Below are 19,592 nucleotides of genomic sequence, written 5' to 3' on the forward strand. Positions count from 1 at the left end.
GAGCTTGTCTTATTTCGTAGGTGATGGGAAGCCACTGAAAGATCTTAAGCAGGAGAGAAACAGTGCCTGATGTGGCCCAGGTGCCTGTGGAAATTCGAGAGATTCTCACAGGCAGAGGGATATATAAGTCTCCAGCTTAGTAGAAACTTCTATATGATAATACTATAAAATAAAATAAATTGAGATTTCCTACCATTCCTATCCTGAAAGCTCATTGCCCATCGCACTGGAACAGGGGAACGAGACTGTTCCCAATGATGTAACACCACGTGTACTGTGCTCTGCCCCAGTTCCTCTGAGGAAACTCATGAATGGGAACCATCCGGTTATCATATTTGTTTGAAGGAAGAAAGCAAAGAAATGAGGGTCTCAATCTGATCATACAACTGTTTTATTCTTGTGCTCTTGTGCTGTTTACAGTGTCTCCCAGTGAAGAAGAACCCCAGGGAGTGTGATTAGGGACCTTCAGTGAGTCAGCAGCAGCCACAGGAGAATCCAGGGGTAGGAAGGAGATACAGGGACCCAAGGCAAAAGGACTGTTAGTGCTAGTTTGCCCATTTCCTGGCCTCTAGTTGCTCGAATGGGAATAAAAGAGGGAATATTAAATGATTGTCTACTGGGATGGAGAACTGGGGAGATCTGGCTATGAGAGGGGATCAGAAGCGTGGGGGCAGGATTAAAGTCTGGGTTTTAAGCATCTTGTTCGGGGGACCACTGTGAGAGACAGTGTGGGAGAGGATGCAGCGATAAGAGAAGGTGGAGGTTGCTGGAGATGGGGCTCAGCTGTGATCAGGGAGGAGGGACGGGGCTCTTCTGGGTGGCAAAGGTAGGGAAAGGGATGGGCGGAGGCGCTCATTCTGTCCAGTCCTTCTTGATGGACAGGCTCCACTCCCAGGTAAGGTGGTCGTGCTTGTCATCATCCGTGAAGAAGGATTTGTTGTGGTAAGTGCCTCGAGCCAGCATGCCCTTGGGGGCCTCCTCAGTTGGAGTCAGAAACTCATACTCCTCTGGTCGAGGCCCGTAGCTGCCAACCATGAATGTTGCTTTATCCACTGGGAGGAAAGAAAATTCATTAGGGTGAAAGCCTGGTAGAGGGAAAACAAACACTGCACACTGAAGAATTTGGAGCACAGCTCCCCGTGATCAAAGCCAAGAGCAATGGTTTCCAATCATGGCTAAGTACCAGATTTACCTGGGGCAACTTTTTTTTTCTCTTAAAAACATTTCTTTTTTAAATTGGAGTTCTTTTGAATAAGACACTATTCTTTGACCCACTCCCAAAGGTTAGGGATCTGCTGTGGGTCCCAAGCATTGGTGTCTTTAAAACACATTACAGCTGATTTTGAGATTCAGGAAGGTGGGGAATCAGTGCCCTAAATCCATGGGGATCTAGACTCCTTTTATGGAGATGTAGCAGATTATACCATAAAAAAAAATCCCAGGGGTCAAAAGGTACAAACTTCCACTTATAAGATAAGTAAGTCCTGGGGATGGAATGCACAGCATGGTGACCATCGTTAACAGTACTCTAGTGTATATTTGGAAGTTGCTGAGAGAGTTGATATTAAAAGTTCTCAACACAAGAAAAAAGCATGGTAACTATGTGTGGTGATGGGTATTAACTAAACTTTTGGTAATCATTCTGCAATATATACATATATCAGATCATTACGCTATAAGCCTCAAAATGATACAATGTTATATGTCAATTCTATCTCCATAAAAAAATATCTCAAACTAGTTGAGACCTGAGCTCTGGCTTCAGCTCTGCAACTACCTAACACTTTGGAGCCTCTCTTTCTTTTCTATATAATGAACTTCAAGGGTCTTCTATATACAAACTATCATTCTATGAACAGTTGGAGGAGATAAGGTAACAGCTGGGGATCAGAATGAACAGAATTCATGGATGGAATAATTAAATGGAAAGGAAAACCCAATCATTTGGTAAAAGCAAAAAATAGTGATGAACTGGGACAGATGGTAAAAATAGCCAACCAAAGTTATTAATAGGTAACTGGATTATATATTAAGAATAGCAGGGATTAGAAAGTATAAGTAAAGGTAGGTAGGCAGGCAGGTGACATTTAGTTAGCTGTTGTTTTGAATAAGCTTGGAGGAACCACTACAGACACCTCATCGGCCTCTTGCCCGAGTGAAGTACCACAGTCTTTACGCCCAAAGGAAAATAATAAACTGAACTATTTTTTCATGAGACTAGGTATTGGAACGATCAACCAAGATCTTTCAGGTTAACAATCTTCTGTGGCATTTGAGTCACTGAGTGGTTCTCTATGTCATGCAAATTGATCAGTGCCTTCCCTAGCCCTCATTGATCGATTCGGAGGAATTGACCTACACATTATTGTTTCACCAGGGGATGCTGTTTGACACCTTCAGGTAAAAGGGAACTTTACAAGTGCTTCCATCAGCCTTCCACCGTTCACTTCTCCCTGCCCATATTAATGGAAGACAAATGAAGACAGGTTCCCACGGCATGTACCGCTTAGGTACAACTTGTCGAGAAAACTGCACGTTAAGTCATGTGATATTATTTGTTTCAGTTACAAAGCTTTTCTCGATTCTAGAAAGAGTACTTTTTTCTAGTTCTTTGTTTATGAAATTGAGCACTGTCCCTACCCCTCTGCCCCGCCACCTGCCCCCCGTATGCTGCTACCACCTGCCATCGGATAGGTCTTTCCTATCTTCGATTTCTGTGACACCCAGGTTTTATACTTGTGAACTGATTTTTTTTTTTAATTTTAAGACTACATTTATGTACTTTGATTCAAACTTATCTTCGTTACTCTTCCCCTTTATAAGTAATAAAGTTGAATTCCAGAAGCTGAATGCTGAAGGTTAGTGGCTGACCCACTCTTAACTAAGTTTCCTGAATGCAGACCTTGCCATTAATATGTAGGTCAGAAGTATATGTGTGCCTCTCATAGGGTGAGTGTCCATAGCTGTCATCAGATTCTTAAATGAGTTTAGGGCTAAAAGTTGCTAATAACCTGAAGTTTAAGTGTCGGTGAGAAGCAGAGTTTGGGACAGTGGGAAGTGTTGATACTTTACCTTTCACCCCAGTCCGGTAGGTGTGTTGAACATATTTCAGTCCTGACACAATATCCCTGTTCACCTGTAGGTGGGAGGGAGTCAAGCGATTCGGATTAGAAAGGATCTTTCATTTTCCCTCATCTTTCATGCTGATCCTACCTAGCTGAGGCTTCTCTGAGGACAAAAGGACTGAAGATTTGGTTCAGAATAAGTTACTACTGTCTTTTAGCACAGTGATGAGGTAGACACTAGAGAGAGGAGGTCACAAGACTCAACGTTACCAATCTGGTTGTAACTGTCTAATACTGTGATTTTTGGTGTAGGGGATGGGATGGTTGATTACAACATTGTCTCAATATTCTTCATTGCATTTCTCCTTCCTCAATGGTTCAGAGAATGGTCTTGATCTCCCCTCCCTGATATTACTGGCCAGAAGACCATCCTCATTTTAGGTTACAAAGGTACCCATGGAAACTATTGTGTAAATATCTGAAAACTCCTAACTTCAGAAATGATCCACCTAACATATGAAAAACAAACAAAGAGAAAAGTCGTAATGGAAAATCAGGTCTAGAAGGTGACTTTGCCTGGAATGTAACTGTGATTGGAGTCTAGAGATGAGGAGATGGGTCACAGGAAAACATCCCCCTCATATGTAAATAATGGGTGAAATCCATTTGCATCTGTATTTTGGATGGCTGTCATTTTCAGACGTTGTCTGAAACCCTGCCACTTTCCCAAGCCTTTCAAAGAAAATTTACTAAAGCAGAATGAAAATATAGACAGCCCAAGCACTTTGTTTTTCCATGATTCATTCTACCTAGGACTGAACTGGTCTCTCTGTTAATCTTATACAGTGGTCATGTTTATACAAACAAATTAAAGTGGCCATGGCAGCATTAGCTGGACGGCTTGGTTAATTGTTCACCGATGTAAGAATTAAAGCATCTTAAAAATAGGTTCTCCTCGACAATAGGTAGGACTCCCTTTTTGTTTGGGACAGAATAGTTAAAGCAATCTGTCAGCGCTACATTTTGTTTCGTTGGCAATGAGGTAGCATAGCCGTGAATACTGCCAGCTGAGGTTTGAAACTGTCACTCAGTAAAATCTGTAGCATGAACCTACCAAAAGCAGACAGAAAGAAAACAGCTTCATTGAAGAAACTGTGGTGAAATGAAACCCAGACTTTCTAATTCCTCTGACTTCCACATGTGACTCATAGAAATAGGAAAAATGAATGCATCTTTCTAGAAGTCTCTAAGCTGGTCTTCTGGGCCTAGTAGAAGATGTGGCCTGGTGGTTAAAAGACCAAAAAACAGGAATGGTGGCAGAGTAGTAAATAAGGGCTTCAAAATAAAGAGACTCCTGTTTTTCTACTGCTCAATAGAGTGTTCATTTAACATAAATATGGTTGAGACAGACGAAAGAGAAGTATAAATATTCCTAGTTATTCTCTTCCTCTGCCTGCACATCCCTCCCAGTTGTCTTTTCCACCCCAGGAAAAGACAGTTTACTGGAAGCATGAATAAAAGTGAGAGCCGGGCTTCCCTGGTGGCTCAGTGGTTGAGAGTCCGCCTGTCGATGCAGGGGACACGGGTTCGTGCCCCGGTCCGGGAAGATCCCACATGCCATGGAGCGGCTGGGCCCGTGAGCCATGGCTGCTGAGCCTACACATCCGGAGCCTGTGCTCCGCAACGGGAGAGGCCACAGCAGTGAGTAGGCCCGCGTACCGCAAAAAAACCCCCAACAAACAAACAAACAAACAAAAAAAAGTGAGAACCATGGAAATCACGTATACCACATCTCCTTGGGAGGCAGAAGGAAAAGGAGAAGAAACTAAAAGAACCATGCCAGTTTTTGGAGAGTGTTGTTAAGTTTTGAGGAAGAAAGAGAAGAACTTTGAGAGCAACTAAGAGAGTTAATGAAATTCTAGGGTGTGTTGCTGGTGTTATGAATGCAAACTTTCTCGGACATTTTTCAAGAGACATCAGTAAAGATTTAAATCACTTTCCAATTACATATTTTCAGTTTGGAACTGGTGTTTCTTCCTCGATCCACGCTGGGACAGGCCACAGGGAGGTTCGACTTTATGTGGGTTACACATAGAGAGTGACCTTTCCCTGTTAGAGACAAGGCCAAATCTCTGAAGTGGATGGGACTTGAAAACTGCTTTCTGTGCCCACCTTCTCCATCGCCTTCATGTGTAATCCTGACTGCCGAGGACCCAACCCCGGCCTTGCCACCCATGGCAGAAGCCCACGCACCAGACCTTTCCTTCTCATCTTATTCACGTCAACATTTTCTTTTTGAATTTTATTTATTTATTTTTATACAGCAGGTTCCTATTAGTTATCTATTTTATACATATTAATGTATATGTGTCAATCCCAACTGCTTATTAAATTGAAAAATTAAGGCAGTAGCATTAATGATTCGAAATTGGACTGATGTGAAACCCATTTGAAGAATGTTTGGATACAATGCCTTACTAAACTCTCAGGTGCTTTAGTAATAAATACAGGAAACAAGTCAGTGACTATTATAGAGTGTCTATTATAGAGTAGGCATCAACAAATATTTTCAGAAGGAAATTATTCTGAGGCATATTTGTATGTGGTGGGGAATGATTGTCCATGGACCCTGAATCATATCCTGAACCTCAGAGAAGGAAGGGCTGGTGTGCAAATAGAGAGGGCGGATGGGGTCTTTGTTGGTGGAGCCCAAGCCCTGGAGGAAGTGACCAAGTGGGAGTGAGGGGCAACCAAAGCACATATAAGCAATTAAATGCAAACAGTGAATTTCTAACTCATTTGTTTTCAAAGTCAAGGTTACTTTTCTCCTTCATTTTGGTTGCTCACTGGGATATGGGCCTATTCATTCTATGTCAGTTTATCTCCTACTTAGTTTTGCTCTTGTTTACCTGCTCTACAACTAAGTTGTAATTTCCAGTTATTTACCAAGCACCACACCCCCTGAATTTAGATATCCTTGAGCAATTAGAGCTGAGGCTCTAGCTGTTCTATTTTCTTTTCCTATTAATTGATTCATTCATTTATCTATTTCTCAATAAATAGTCATGAAATATCTACCATTTAAAAAGTTTTGCTTGAAATATTGCAAAGAAGGGATAGATAGTCTCTCCCTATCTCAAGGTGTTTAGGCTGAATAGGGGAGAAATGACACAAATGGTATAATACAAAGTAATGTGTGTCTTGTGGATGGGAGTATTAGAAGGTCCCAGGAGAGGGATCCCATTGGCTTCAGTGATCAAGGGAGAGTCCAAGGGAAGGGTCCTGGCTGGAAAAGGGCATGAAGCAAAGGTGCACCTGTAACAGGTAGAGCCCAGGATTGGGGAGAGGACAGTCCAGGGAAAAAAGAGAAATAAACCAAAAGTATGCCAACGTGATAATGCAAGAAATTTGATTTTTTCTTCCTCTGATTATAGGAAGGATTTAAACTTTATTAAAACATACAAAACCAGATACTTACTTTGAAGTTAATTTTGACTCTATATTCAACACCTTCCTTTAGCACAAAGGTTTCTTTTTTGAGGGCTTCCAGATCCCCTGTAGAAGTGGATTTTGAAAGAGTTAATTCTCCTCAGAAGGACACTCACAAGGAGATGAATGAAGTTGAAGCTCCAGAGCCATTTGCTGGGCTCCTCAGAGCAACATGGTCCACATGATCCTCAAGTCAAAGAATGTCTGAGATTAGTTGCTGCACAAACACACATTTGAAATGCCTGAAATCTTGCAGCCAGATGTGAAAGAAATGTGATAGAGCTTTTCCCCAAGTTTGACTGCAACCTTAAGGATATGTAAGATGTTATGGTTAAAGACTCTGCCCCCACCCCTCAAAAAAAGAAATAGGAGAAAAATATTATATGAGTGCCAGCTATTTTTTTTTGTAGATTTGTGGTGTTTTCTAGCTTTAAAAAATGTACTCATTTGGTTCCTTTTTATCATTCTAAAAAAATTTCACTTTTGTACTTAATTTTGCTTTTGCATTTGCAATTTCATAATATTTTTCTTAAGGAAAAGGAAACATCACTTAAGTTATAAAAGCTTCATAAAACTGAGATCTGCCCCTAATTAGAGAGGTGATCTTTCTCTGCTCCTCTCCCAACGTGATCCTGTATAATTTGACATTCGGGGTGACTGTGTGTGTGTGTGTGTATGTTTTGCACAATTCTGTGCACCTGCTTCATGTACAGAGTTGGTACCAGCATCCTGTGTATACATCTGGGATTCACCTCCATAGCTTTTTTGTGACAGAAAACTGAATTTGGTTTTCTTGCTGCTGGGAAAAGAGGACAGAGACCAAGTTTTCCCTGCAATATCATCAAGCCCTTCTGAACAGAGCAGGTTTCCTTAGCGCTAATTCAGACCTTATCTTGCAAAATGATGGTTGTACCTGGTAACTTTACGCAATTTCGCACAGGAAGAGGTCTGAGGTCCGATGAGAGAGAGAGAGAGTTTCTCTCTTGGAGAAAAGCTAGAACGTGGAGGTAGCTGAATGTATGCTCTAATGATTTCGGTTGAATAGGAAGTGTGTCTTAAACTTCAGTTTCCTCTCTCTGACAAAAAGCCCATATAAGGTAAAGAGTGGATGTGTCCTGTGTGAGGGGAAGCACCTTGCTGTTAAGCCTACTGTTCTAGAGTCATGCTTTATTCTGTCTCATGAGTCCAGTTTTTGAATCTAGTAATAATTTTTGGTTTTTTACTAAAGACCTGCCTTTCATGTCCCCAACCCCTAGCTCAGTGGCCCTTTCCTCATTCCTCCCATTTGCCAATTTTCCCCAAATCAGCCACCTTCCCCCGGCTCTCCTCATTTCCTCCAGACCTAAGTCTCAGGAAAGGACTTGACCCTTGTCACAATAAAGTGAAAATAAAGTGAATAATAATAACAATAATAACAATAATTATAAAGTGAAAATAAAGAAAATAACATGTTAATTTGTACATCTTTAGTGGGGGAAGTTGCTTCTTTAAAAGAATCAGAGCTTTAAGTTAAACAATGTGTATTTAACAGTGGAATTCCTAGCATTATTCAGGAGGTCTTACGTTTCTTCCTGTCTTCGGGTAAGTTCTGTAGCTGATGCAAGGTCAATATTTTCTCTGATGTTTAGATTGTATAAATATTACCATTTCAGAAGCATACAGCTTGCTTCTTAACATTTCCATCAGCAGTCTTTTTACACAAATAGTAATTCTCCTGCTACCATGTGGAGATAAAAATCTGAAGTAAATATGATACAGGTAGATATATCCAGTACTTACACCTGACCCCTTTTCAATTAGAGACTGGGCTTTTCATTAAGCACAGTAAATACTGTGAAAACTATGATTTGTGAACTGGACTCAGCATACCTTACTAGAATTCACTTTACTAGGATTTTTCTCTTTTTTTGCTGGGACAGAGGACAAAAACCAGTTTGTCCAGTGATGCCATTAGGCCCCACTAAACAGAACAGATGTGTCCACTTACCAGTGAGGTCCATGGTGATGGGTCCTGGGGCACTTTCACAAACCAGGGTAAGACGGGTGACAGTGACATTGGGGGCTGTTGGGTCTGCAGGATTCAAAAGGGAATGTAAGCACAGAGAGGAGGTATTTGCGTACTCTGTGTGTGTGTTTGTGTGTGTGTGTGTGTGTGTGTGTGTGTGTGTGCATTTAAAGTAGGAGAGAGACAAGATAACAAAGAAAAGGGATATCTCCATCTGGAGGAGAAAAGAAATGGAAGTGGCTGATTCAACATGCTTGGTCTTAGTGGCCTTATACATTCCAGTGATGTTATTTCTGCTTCAGATCCTTGTAGGTCCATCTCAATCCTCAATAGCAGACATTTCCTGAGTGGCTATGGGTACTCTGCTGGTTAGTCACGGCCCATCCATATCTTTGGGCCATGCCTTAGTTCGCCATTGCCTATGTGTATGTGGAAGAGATGGTTATTTAGGTAAGGAGTGAGAAGGAGAAAGAGAAGAAAAAGAGAGAAGGTGAGCAATCGTGGAGAGAAGACAATTCTGAGTGGTAGTCTGAAATTCCTTCTAAACCCTCCCTATGTGTTATTTTTATCTATGTCAATGTCAACTTGCACCTTATCTCCAAAGAAAACTTAATTATCTGGTCCATAACTTGATTTGGCACATAGAGATTGCACCTCACTCACTTAACCCTGGAAGCACTTGGTACACTTTCCTTTGCAACTGCTCCTGAGTAGCTGAAATGTCTGCCTTGTCAGTGCCCCTTCACCTGCCCCGCATCTCGGCACACACGCACCTGCTACCACAGGCCCGTCCCCCAGGAGCGTTTTCTTGTACTTCGCTAGACTTTCATCATCTTTGTCCATCTCCTGCAGCTCCTTCAGGGACTTCTGTGGTGGAGGCTTGTAATTGAGCTTGCCATCCAGCTCTTCATCCTCCTCCAGGTGTGGTTCTGGGGCCTTTTCAGTCATTTTGATCTAGAGAGAGAGGGAGGGAGAGAAAGAAAGAGAGAGAGAGAGGACGGTCTATTAGCCAAAAGTCAGTGGATATGAACGATGTTTGTGGGGCTGTTCTTAGCATTATTTTTGCCCTAATGAACTTGTGTAATTGTCAGTGATTTTCCAGATTTTCCCCTAATTCAGCCTCATTGTATTTCACAAAATAAGAATATAATGCATTCCAGGCTTTCCTTTCACATGCCTGAATGCTACCGTACTGGGATGTGTCCCTCCTGTTCACTGAATGAAACTGACAGAAAATAAGTAACTCTTTGGGAATCCTGTAAAACAAGTGAAACAACATAGTACAGCTGTCCCGGACCATAATGAGTGGCCCTAGCTCATATACTTATAGAAATTATCACAGTCCTCCAAATCCAGCCAGCCTTGCCAGTGTCAAAGTGCTCAGTGTGTACAATCCCAGTTATGATGGTTTCAAGTATGTGCCAAAAACAGTTAGCTCTTTCCCATTCATTGAATCTTTCCCTGAACTCCTGCAAGAGCTCAAAGGTAACTCATGAGAAGTTGTAGGTCCCTGTGATACCTGCCTGAGTGTCTGATTGGTTTTCACCCAACACTGCTAATAATTCCTTGAGCGCAGGTACTAAGTGTTGTGTTTCTCTTGAATCTCCCAAGACACTGAAATAGTTCAGCCATTTTATAAGCGTTCATTTATTGACTTAATAGGTTCTATATATAAAGATCTTCTGTTCTTTTGAAATGACACAAAATAGCAAAGGACTCTAAATTCCTCCAGACAAATTGTAACTGTGTCTTTAGTACTTTCTATCAATTTCCACTTCCCTTTTAGTACCTCTCTACCCTCTCGAGATTTCCCCTGACTGACCTTATGCTCTAAGACCTCACCTGGGCATACTCTGGGGTCTGTCTTCTTTCATCATCATTTATATTTACTTGTTTTGTGTTAAAACATTGAGGGAAGATCTAATAAAATTATTCACACATAAGTGTTGATGAATGAATAATAAATTTTAAAATTATTCCTCTTAGGGCATGTATAGTCAGAGCTTTTCAGAGCTGAAATGAACCTTAGAGGTAATATATTCCAAACCCTAATTTAATCATTGAGAACCTTGAAACCCAGAGGTTAAAAGAATTGCCCAAGTTCACATAGCAGGGTGAGATGCCATGTCTTAATAAAGAGGAAGAAATCTCTACTGGAAGAATTTCAGGCCCCATGGCTGGAAGCAATGGAGCTATTTGGGGGAAACAAGGGAGATATTTGGAGAAGGAGATAATGTCCTGATTTCCTTTTGCTCTGCTCTGAGGGTAACTCTCTTCCCTGTTTTGGGTAAAGGCTTTAGTGCTCGGAAGTGGCAGAACACTAAGTAAATACCTATTACGTCTCATCCTGAGTGACTCTTCAAATCTCTAAAAAGTCCCCTGAGAGTGAAGCTGTGTCTGGCCAAAATCAGTTATGGTTTTGAGTCTCAATGTCACTATTATTGGCAAGAGGAAGAAAAATAATTTGGAAGTGAAGCCAAACAAAAGCAGTTTTAACAGAATAAAAAAAGGGAAGGAAAAGAAATCATATCTCCTGGCTCATCCATCCTCTTCCAGCAAAATAACAAGCTAAACACTGTGACTCTTGGATCAACTCTGAAAACAGTATTGCAATGCCCAGGTCCACTTCCTATGTAGGAAGGAAGCATGTAGGCCTGTTCCTGTGGCAACTCTTGCTTCAGCTACAGAACCAGCTCCACTCAGAGTTGAGCCTCTAGAGAAGATCACAATAAACAGAGTGACTAACTCACCTCATGTTACAAAAAACACTCAGGGAAAGTGAATGAACCGGTTGGAAAAACAATGAAGGATACAGTGGGTGGAGGTTGTAGGTTGTGGGTAGTTTAAGGACAACCATTAAGTCACACATAAAGAGCAACCCAGAGGAGACTAATCAGATGAGACAGGTTCTCCTCTGGAGCCTGACCAGATATCCAGGGTAGAGGTCACATAAGAAACCTGCAAACAGAGCATCAGGAAAGCTATCTACAGATGAAAGCATCTCAGGCCCCATAGGCAGGACTTTCTGGAATATATTGCTTGGTTCTAACAAGTCATATGCTTGAAGTTTGACCATGAGATGATGACATCACAGAAGATCACGGTGACTTCAATAACCTAGGGAATTGTAATTCTGCACCCTCAAATCTCAATTTTGAAAGGAGAGAGAGAGAGAGATAGAGACAGAGACAGAGAAAGATCTGGTCTAGGACAGCATTTCCTAACTTCTCACAGTGTAATCATTGACAAGTCAATTTATCTGTCATCTAGAGCTTGATCTTTTCATTAGTGAATCTGAGACTTGTGTCACTTTTAAATTTCCTTGATTCATTACAGATACAATAATTGCTCTATAAAAATGAGCCAAAAATTTATTTAAAGGCATTGAAGATCAGAGGATAATGTGGGATTACTATATGAAATTGTAGAAGTCAAGAGGAGGAAATTCGGGACAACATGAAAATAATTTGGTCTAATTATATAGCATAAAAAAAAGAGAGATGTAGTCAGATGACCCCAAACCAGCTCACTCTGGAGAGGTGATTGGAAAAAAAGATGAAAATGTCATAATATGGCAAATAAAGGACTGGAAACCACTTCTTAGGGAAAGGCCTTTTGAAAGCAAAATGAAGGTCACAAATATATGATGAGCATCTAGTATTTACAAGACACTGTACTTTAGCACATACTGATATTTGTTATTCTCCAAAGTGGAGAAGACATTGGAGGAAGAGCAATCTAGCCATACCAAAAAGCCCAGCTTGTTTGACTGACGGTTCTTAATCTTTTTGGAGATTACAAAGCTCTTTAAAAATCGGGTAAGGGTCATGGTCCTTATAAAAGGAAAAAAGGAAAAAGCCCACGAAGTTGTGCATGCAGTACAGGGGTTCATGGACTCCTGAAGTCCTTTGTAGATTCCACTGAAGTCCATGATTAAGAACATGACCTTGAAACTGTAACTTTTGGAAACAATGAAGCAGAGTGTTGAGTGTTAAAGGGGAAGCTTGCTTGTCTCTGAAGCCTGGCCAGACCCATGACACAACTCAGCCTCAAGCCACGGAGCCTGTCTGTGAACCTGAAACGCTGGCCCTCAGAAGCAGGAGAAGAGACCATGTAACATCTGGATCTGACCACGAGCCCAGCAGAAGAGCGACAGTGCACAGGGGGCAGTTTTAGGGAAGAGTTCTGGGTCAATCTATCTGATTTTGGATAATTATTCCCTCACTGAACTCGGCCTCATCATGCATGAGTTTTCATTCTGGCTTTGCCACTAACTAGCTGTAACCCTGTGAGCAAATGTTCCAACTGCTGTGATCTTCCTTTCCTCATCTTGGGAAGTGAGGGGTTAGGGCAGACCATCTCTAGGTGCTTTCCTTTTCTAAGGCCTTTACCTGTAGTCAAGTGTCAGCTAAGTTAACATTCCGTTGCCTTATTTCACCGGTGTATATAAGAGACTACCTACCTCTGTTTTACTATTTCAAATTTATGTGAATTCCCCAAAGATCCTACATTTTCAATTTCACAGTTCATTTCCGGGGAACTTCAGATTCTCCCAAAGCCCCAACTGGTTTATATATCTTGACAATGGTTTCCCAGACTACCTGTGTGTGTATATTGAATTACAAATACAATTTTCCTTTTTTTTTTTTTAATAATTTTTACTGTTTTTTTTTTTTTTTTGGCCGCACCGTGCAGCTTGAACGATCTCAGTTCCCTGACCAGGGGTTGAACCCGGACCATGGCAGTGAAAGCCTGGAATCCTAACCACTAGGCCACCAGGGAACTCCCTCATTTTCCTCTTTTCCATTTTATGGGTGCTGCTGAAGTGAAAATAGTAATTTTATGGAAATTCCAGACTTTTTTCTAATCTCATCATCTAAAGAACAGCTGGTTTTGTAATTGATGATAATAATTCTAACAGTTATCACACGTAAGTGCTAAATGCTGTCATGAGGATTATCTCATTTAGTCCTCACCACAACCTTAAGGACTGCCGTTATCACCATTCCCTTCTACAGACCGGGAAACTAAAGGAGAGGTAAGTAACTTGCCCAAGAAGACTTTTTGTGAAAGTGGCAGAATGAATATCTGAGCCCGGTGGTCTGACCTGAGGCTCTACGCTCTGTCGCTCCAGCTCTCTTTATTAAGAAGTAATCATGAAACTGGAGAGCTCTGGAGAGCTCGTTTGATCATTGTGGGAATCTCCCTGGGGGGTGCACAGGCAGAGGTAAGTGCTGCTTTGCAAAACTCTGCAGGGCGGCTTTAGGCTTTAGCAAGTCAGGGAAGTGTCACATAAAGAGGGTTTTCAGTGCAACTAGGCTCCACGTCCCCTTGCGCAAGTCACTGAACCTCTGCTCCAGTTTTGGCCTCTGCAAAATGAAATCATTGTGTTAAAAGATCTCTGAGACCCCTTCACAATTCAGTGACCCTAATGCTCCTTAAGTTAAAGAAGGCTGTAAAGCAAGAAAGGGAAAGAGGAAGTGGAGGTGAGGCTGGGGAGTACCCAGCCCATCAGCACAGAACGTTCTTGTTGGGGTCTGCTCACCTCCCTCTGCAGCTCACCCCTGTTCCACAAAGAGCAGGGTTGTTTTGTTTGTTTGTAGGTTGTTTTTGACTTTGGTTCTTTACACAGTAGAAGTGAAATGGAGAATTATCAATGTTATATTTCATAAGGCCCCAAAGCACATATTTTTTTTTTTAATGTGCTCACCACTCTACTTATCTATTTCCTGCTTCACAGATGCCTACACATGTGAATTTTCACAGCAAACCCACACACACCCATGTTTAGTATTCAGTGAAACAGTGCCAAGATTTAGATGGGCTGAGGCAGCAACTTAATCCTCTCAGGCTCAATTAAAATGCCAGATTAAATTAGGGTGGGTACTCATGGCATGCGTGTAACATAGCACAAATCGGTGTTTTTGCTTACAAATTCAGTGAAATTTCCAGGACACTGAAAGGGAAATGCACTTAAGAATTTACCAGTCTCCAGGATGGAGCACACTCTACTGGTTCATTAATGCAGTTCTAAATCATTGGAGGGCAAGAAAAGGTAAAACTCTTGAGTTTAGATGAAACAAATCACCTAGTTAATTCATAGAAAGATGACCCTGTATGTCTCCTGGAACTTGAGCTTTGAGACCGATGGGCCAGAAATTCAAAATGTGTATCCACGACTGACTTTTTATGGGACTTGAGCCAGTTATTAACCTCATTGAGCCCAAGTTTTTCCACCAGTAAAGTGGGAATAATAATCTTTCTTTACAGGGTTGAAGAGTGGGAGAAAACATGAAAAGTTCTTGGACTGTCCTGGTCAATAGTAGATGTTCAATAACACTCTATTCCCTTCCTCTCCTCCCTTCCTGGTGCCGCTGTCTGTTTTGCTACAGTTTCAGCTTCAGCAAGGTAACTGACTGTCAGACACCAATGCTTTCTTTTGGATCTGCAGTGTTGACAAGCTCATCTCCTTCCTTCTTAAAAATAGATCTTGTCTCTTTGAGGAGTACGAAAGAGACAAGAAGTTCTGGGAACTGCAAGGATTGTTTATGAACTGAGTCAGCCATAAAATGGGACTGTCACTATTATATTTCTTTAAAAAGCCATTTAATTTTAGATTCTATTTATTGCTCCCTTTCATAAGTGAAGCCAAGGGTCACCCCGTGAATGATGGGAAATGACAGGAGACACAGGCACAGCTAATGGAGAGAATTCCCTCTGGCTCTGGAGCAAAGTACAGTGGAGACTTAACTCATGCCCTGAAGTTGCCAGTTGCTTCTTAGATGCACAGGTCAGGAGTATTAGATAAAAGAGTAAGGAGGAGGGAGAGAGAGAGACAAATGTGGAGGTCGCAGAAGTAGGGGGTTTCCGTCAGAGAAGTACCTACGTGAGCATCAGCTTTCCCTGTCATCTTCGTTTCCCAATGTCCAGGATATGCCCACTTTCCCCACATCTGGGGTTGCAGCTTTCCAGCAGGTCATGGAGAGCTGGACCCTCTCAGGGCTAGTGGAGGAGGATTTGGGTCTGCTTTGCTGTGTACGTGGTAATTTGGCTCATTTGGGGAATCCAAGTTTATCCTTCGGGACTCCAGAAGCTGTCCTGTTTCTGGCTTCCTTTCTGGTGTGTCACTGTTCCCTAGTGACCGAGAGGAATTGGTGCTTCCAGGGCTTCTCAGAGCTGCTCTTTACCACCCCCCACCAAGAACATCTGAAAGTGCAGTGCTGGATAAGAGGAACCAACCCCATGCCTGCCTGAGAGGACAGTGTCTTGTTACACTGTCTTGTTACAATAAACATTAAGATCAATCGGAGGAGGGTACAGGTTCCTAGAAGCAGAATTCTTTAGCATTTCCCTTGAAAGAATTATTTCCTGAGAAATAATACATCATTCCTTCCCGGACATTCATAGTACAGTTGGTCTTCTGCTGATACTGAGGGCACGGGACTCAGAGCATCCGTGGATTTTAGTATCAAGGAAGAAGGGGGTGGTCCTAGGACCAGTGCCCCGTGGACACCCAGATTCATACGCAAAAGGAGAGAGAACTCAGCGGACGCATTCATCTTTCCTGAGCCTCTACTGTGTGAAGTCACTCTACTTCCACAAACATTCATTTTAAATAATCCTCAAAGAAAACTGCATTAAGTCAGCCATTATTGGGCAAAAGACTACACTGCAATTATTGGATCCATTCACAGAGGTTTTAAATTAAGCATGAAAAGTTAGACAGAAGTAGAGACAATTTTTATAAGCACAAATGGTGAATATCAGCCCCTCTAAGAAAACCCAAGTGAATTTTTACAAGCTCTGGCTGTGGAAACCAGAGTGTGTGCAAACCAGCAGGGAGGGACTCAGTGATTCCTCCTTGAATGGATAAATGTTGAAGTTTCAGGAGTAACATGAGACCCATCTCTGGGGGTGCCAGTATGGACTCTAACCCAAGATCCTGGGTGACAGTAACACTGACCCAGGAACAAGGATGCTCAGAATGTGGGATTAAAGAATCTTTCTTCCACGGGCATTTCCTAAAATGTCCCTCTGAGGCATTGTAGCTACTGGTTCTTTTTTGCACCAGTGCGTGACCTTAGCCAAGTCATTGAACACTCCTGAGCCTTCCTGTCCTCACTGTGTCCTCTCAGAATTCAGATTTATAAATTTCTCATACCAGATCTGACCCAAAGAAGGCCCTCCACGTAAGTTGTTTCTCTTTCTCTATCTGCTTAATTTTTACTCCCCCCAAGGCATCTCTCTTCCTGTCAGCTGAAGTTTGGAATTTATTGTGCTCCCATGAATTGGTCGGGGCGCTCATCTTTCCATCTGATTGACTCTGCTGTTCTGAGCTTCCACTGAAAACAGAACCTTGACATTGCTCCGAGGATACTTCCTGAGGGACAAACTCACGGTCTCCCAAATAAGGACCGAATTCCAATGCCTGGAAGATGCCAGCCTTTGTTCGGCTAAAACCTGGTTATTCCACGTGTGCTGGATCTGTGCGGTATGGTTGGGGAATGAACTATTCTCTCAGAAGTCCACACATCTCAGGAAATAATAAGATGATCTTACTACGCCTGTGTCATATTTGGATTTGGGAGGGATCTTTCCTTATAAAGGTAACGAAACAAAGCAATGGCGAAGGTGAATGATGGTTGCCTATGACTGGACTCTCTGGGGCCAGCACAGACTGCTTGATTCTCTTTGCTTAATCATTCCTGCACTGAGACCCCAACATGCTAACCCTGAATTCAGTGGTTCTTGGTCTCTACATGAAGGGGTGACTATGGGACCTCCATGTAGGAGAAATCTGCATTCCTCGACCCTGAGCAGAAGAACAGCTCAGAGTTTATCAGACCCATGCCACAAGTTACCCTAGGTCCAGAGTTTAATTACAGACCACTTTCTAAAACATGCTGCCTAGGACATCCTCTAAAAAGGAAGAAAGTATTTCTGGTCACACCTAAAGCACTTCTCATGGCTGCCAGATTCAGACCCTGACATTTTGAAGGCCCACTGACTGGGGGTCCTATCTGAGTCCACTTGGATTTTTCTAGAATGTATCTCTTAATAAATTGTTTGGTGTCTTCTGTGTTTGCTTTTAGTTCTCTCAGAGGTAAAGAGCTGGTCTTTGGCAACAACAGCACTTATCTTTCTGCCCATCTCACTGGCTCTTGCTAATGGTAGAAATGCTATCCCTGTAGAGTGATGAGTAAATAGCCATGCTCCCCCTTGGATAATTAAATCCCACTGTACCCTAGGGGAGGCTTTCATTACGCATTTCTCTTACATCCCCAGAAAATTCTTCAGTGGAAAAGAGCTTAATATTTGACAACTTTGAACCATTTTTTTCTTTTCAACCAGTCTCTTTAAAGTCTGCCTATAAACAGGAAACCACACATCTCCACCCCAGCAGAAACCCACCATCCACCAACGCGTTTCGTATCAGTTTGGATCTACGGTCTTTTTGCTTCTGAGCTTGGCCAGATGCCGGCTCCAACCTTGGAGGAACCTGGCCAGGCACGCCCAGTGGGTACATGCAGAGCCTTTTTCCAGGACATCCAGAATTTATCTCCTGGGCTGCAGCACTCACCCTCCCTCACCGAGGTGCCTCCCCTGAGTCACTGCTGCCACTCCCGCTCTGCCGCTCTGACTTCCCCTTCTCTGCAGCCTCCTTAGGTACTTTCTTTTCATAAAGTTTGTTTTAAAGAGGCACAGCCCCTCTCAAAAAAATAAACCGTAGAGGACTGTAGTCTGGTGTAGAGATTCCTCCATTTGTCTGTGCTCACCTGTAGCCTCCCCTACCCTGAAGGTATTTCAACTTACATTCAAGGGTTCACGTCTCCGTCCTGGGTGCCTCTGTCTCTCAAGGCTGACTTCTGAGCACTGGCAGTTAGAACAGGAAGGAAGTTGTGAGAAAAAAAAAAAAAAAGTTTTAAACCTACTTGAAGAGGAAACCCTGGGCTGTCTCAAATCCTGTTCCTTTGCGCTGTGTATCTCTTGATCAGCCAACTCTGAACAGCATTCCTGACGATTCATGGCACATGTGAGAGCATGGCCACCCACGTGAACACGGATATACCTCAGTGTTCAGACAAGGGTCTGGAGCTTATAACTGTGCGCCCTATGGATAATTGTGTGGATATGTCTAAAAATCAATTTCCGTGCATACGCTTCTGAGGCAAGTGATCTAAAACCAGTAGCAGAAAATTCACATAGACCTTACTTTGTATCACTAACTTCTGTTCATTTGGGGTCTCTGCCAGCTTCCTTATCAGCCAGATATTTTGAAAGTTAGCTGGTAGTGAATGCTGGGTGCTAAGACATTATGAATTTTAACTACATGTATTTAGCCCTAAATCTTAACATTTGTCCTCAAGCTGAGCTTTACAGTTTTGTCGGTCATAATTTCAAGATGTAGCATGTATTCCAGCACAAACCGTCAAATGTTATTTATTGTAGTTTTCACTAATTTTTCTTTTAAATTAAAAGAAGCCAAAGCACTGTTTTGATTAAACCTCGGAATGCAGATTACAAAATAAAACTTCATTAATTCATAGTCTTCTAACTGAGAACTTGTGATAATTTAACAAGTGCTAAAACTGTCTTTGTACCTTATTTGAGGAAATGGCTTGTGAAGTAATTTAAATGGAAACAAGTTGCAGAGGCCATATTTAAATCATTTGAGGGAACAAACAGTTTTTAAAGCACCCAAGCCACATTTTCACTAGACGTTTCCATTGTTGCTGCCAGTAATAAATGCTTATTTATATTAATATTTCAATATTCAGTATTTACATTGTTCTAATATGTTAGAGCTGACTAATTATGCAAACTGACATTTATTATGAGAAACTGACATTTATTTTGTAGTCATTTAAATGTAATGCATTCTGTTCACGTCATTTAGTAAGTTGAGGCCACCAGCTGGATCTTATCCTTAGTCAATGGAACTGAAATAAGTAAGGAGGTGGTGGTCATTTGATGGGAGAAAAGAGATTAATCTAGAAAAATATGAAAAGGAAAACAGTATAGAATTAAAATTA

The 19,592-nt window shown here is 41.9% G+C and overlaps 1 protein-coding gene across 1 annotated transcript; it reads right to left on the reverse strand.

Moving 5' to 3' along the window:
* Positions 1–352: 352 nt before the first annotated feature.
* ARHGDIB (Rho GDP dissociation inhibitor beta) lies at positions 353–18,476 on the reverse strand. Its single transcript, XM_082850496.1, has 6 exons — positions 18,373–18,476; positions 9,333–9,513; positions 8,542–8,625; positions 6,544–6,620; positions 3,073–3,136; positions 353–1,052 (listed from the first exon to the last, which is right to left on the reverse strand). Exons 2-6 carry the CDS (start codon positions 9,505–9,507, stop codon positions 853–855), a joined length of 600 nt encoding a protein of 199 aa, XP_082706622.1. The 5' UTR covers positions 9,508–9,513; positions 18,373–18,476; the 3' UTR covers positions 353–852.
* Between the last annotated feature and the right edge of the window lie 1,116 nt (positions 18,477–19,592).

Source organism: Leucopleurus acutus, assembly GCF_964270905.1.
Source record: "Leucopleurus acutus genome assembly, chromosome: 11".
Classification (NCBI taxonomy): domain Eukaryota; kingdom Metazoa; phylum Chordata; class Mammalia; order Artiodactyla; family Delphinidae; genus Leucopleurus; species Leucopleurus acutus.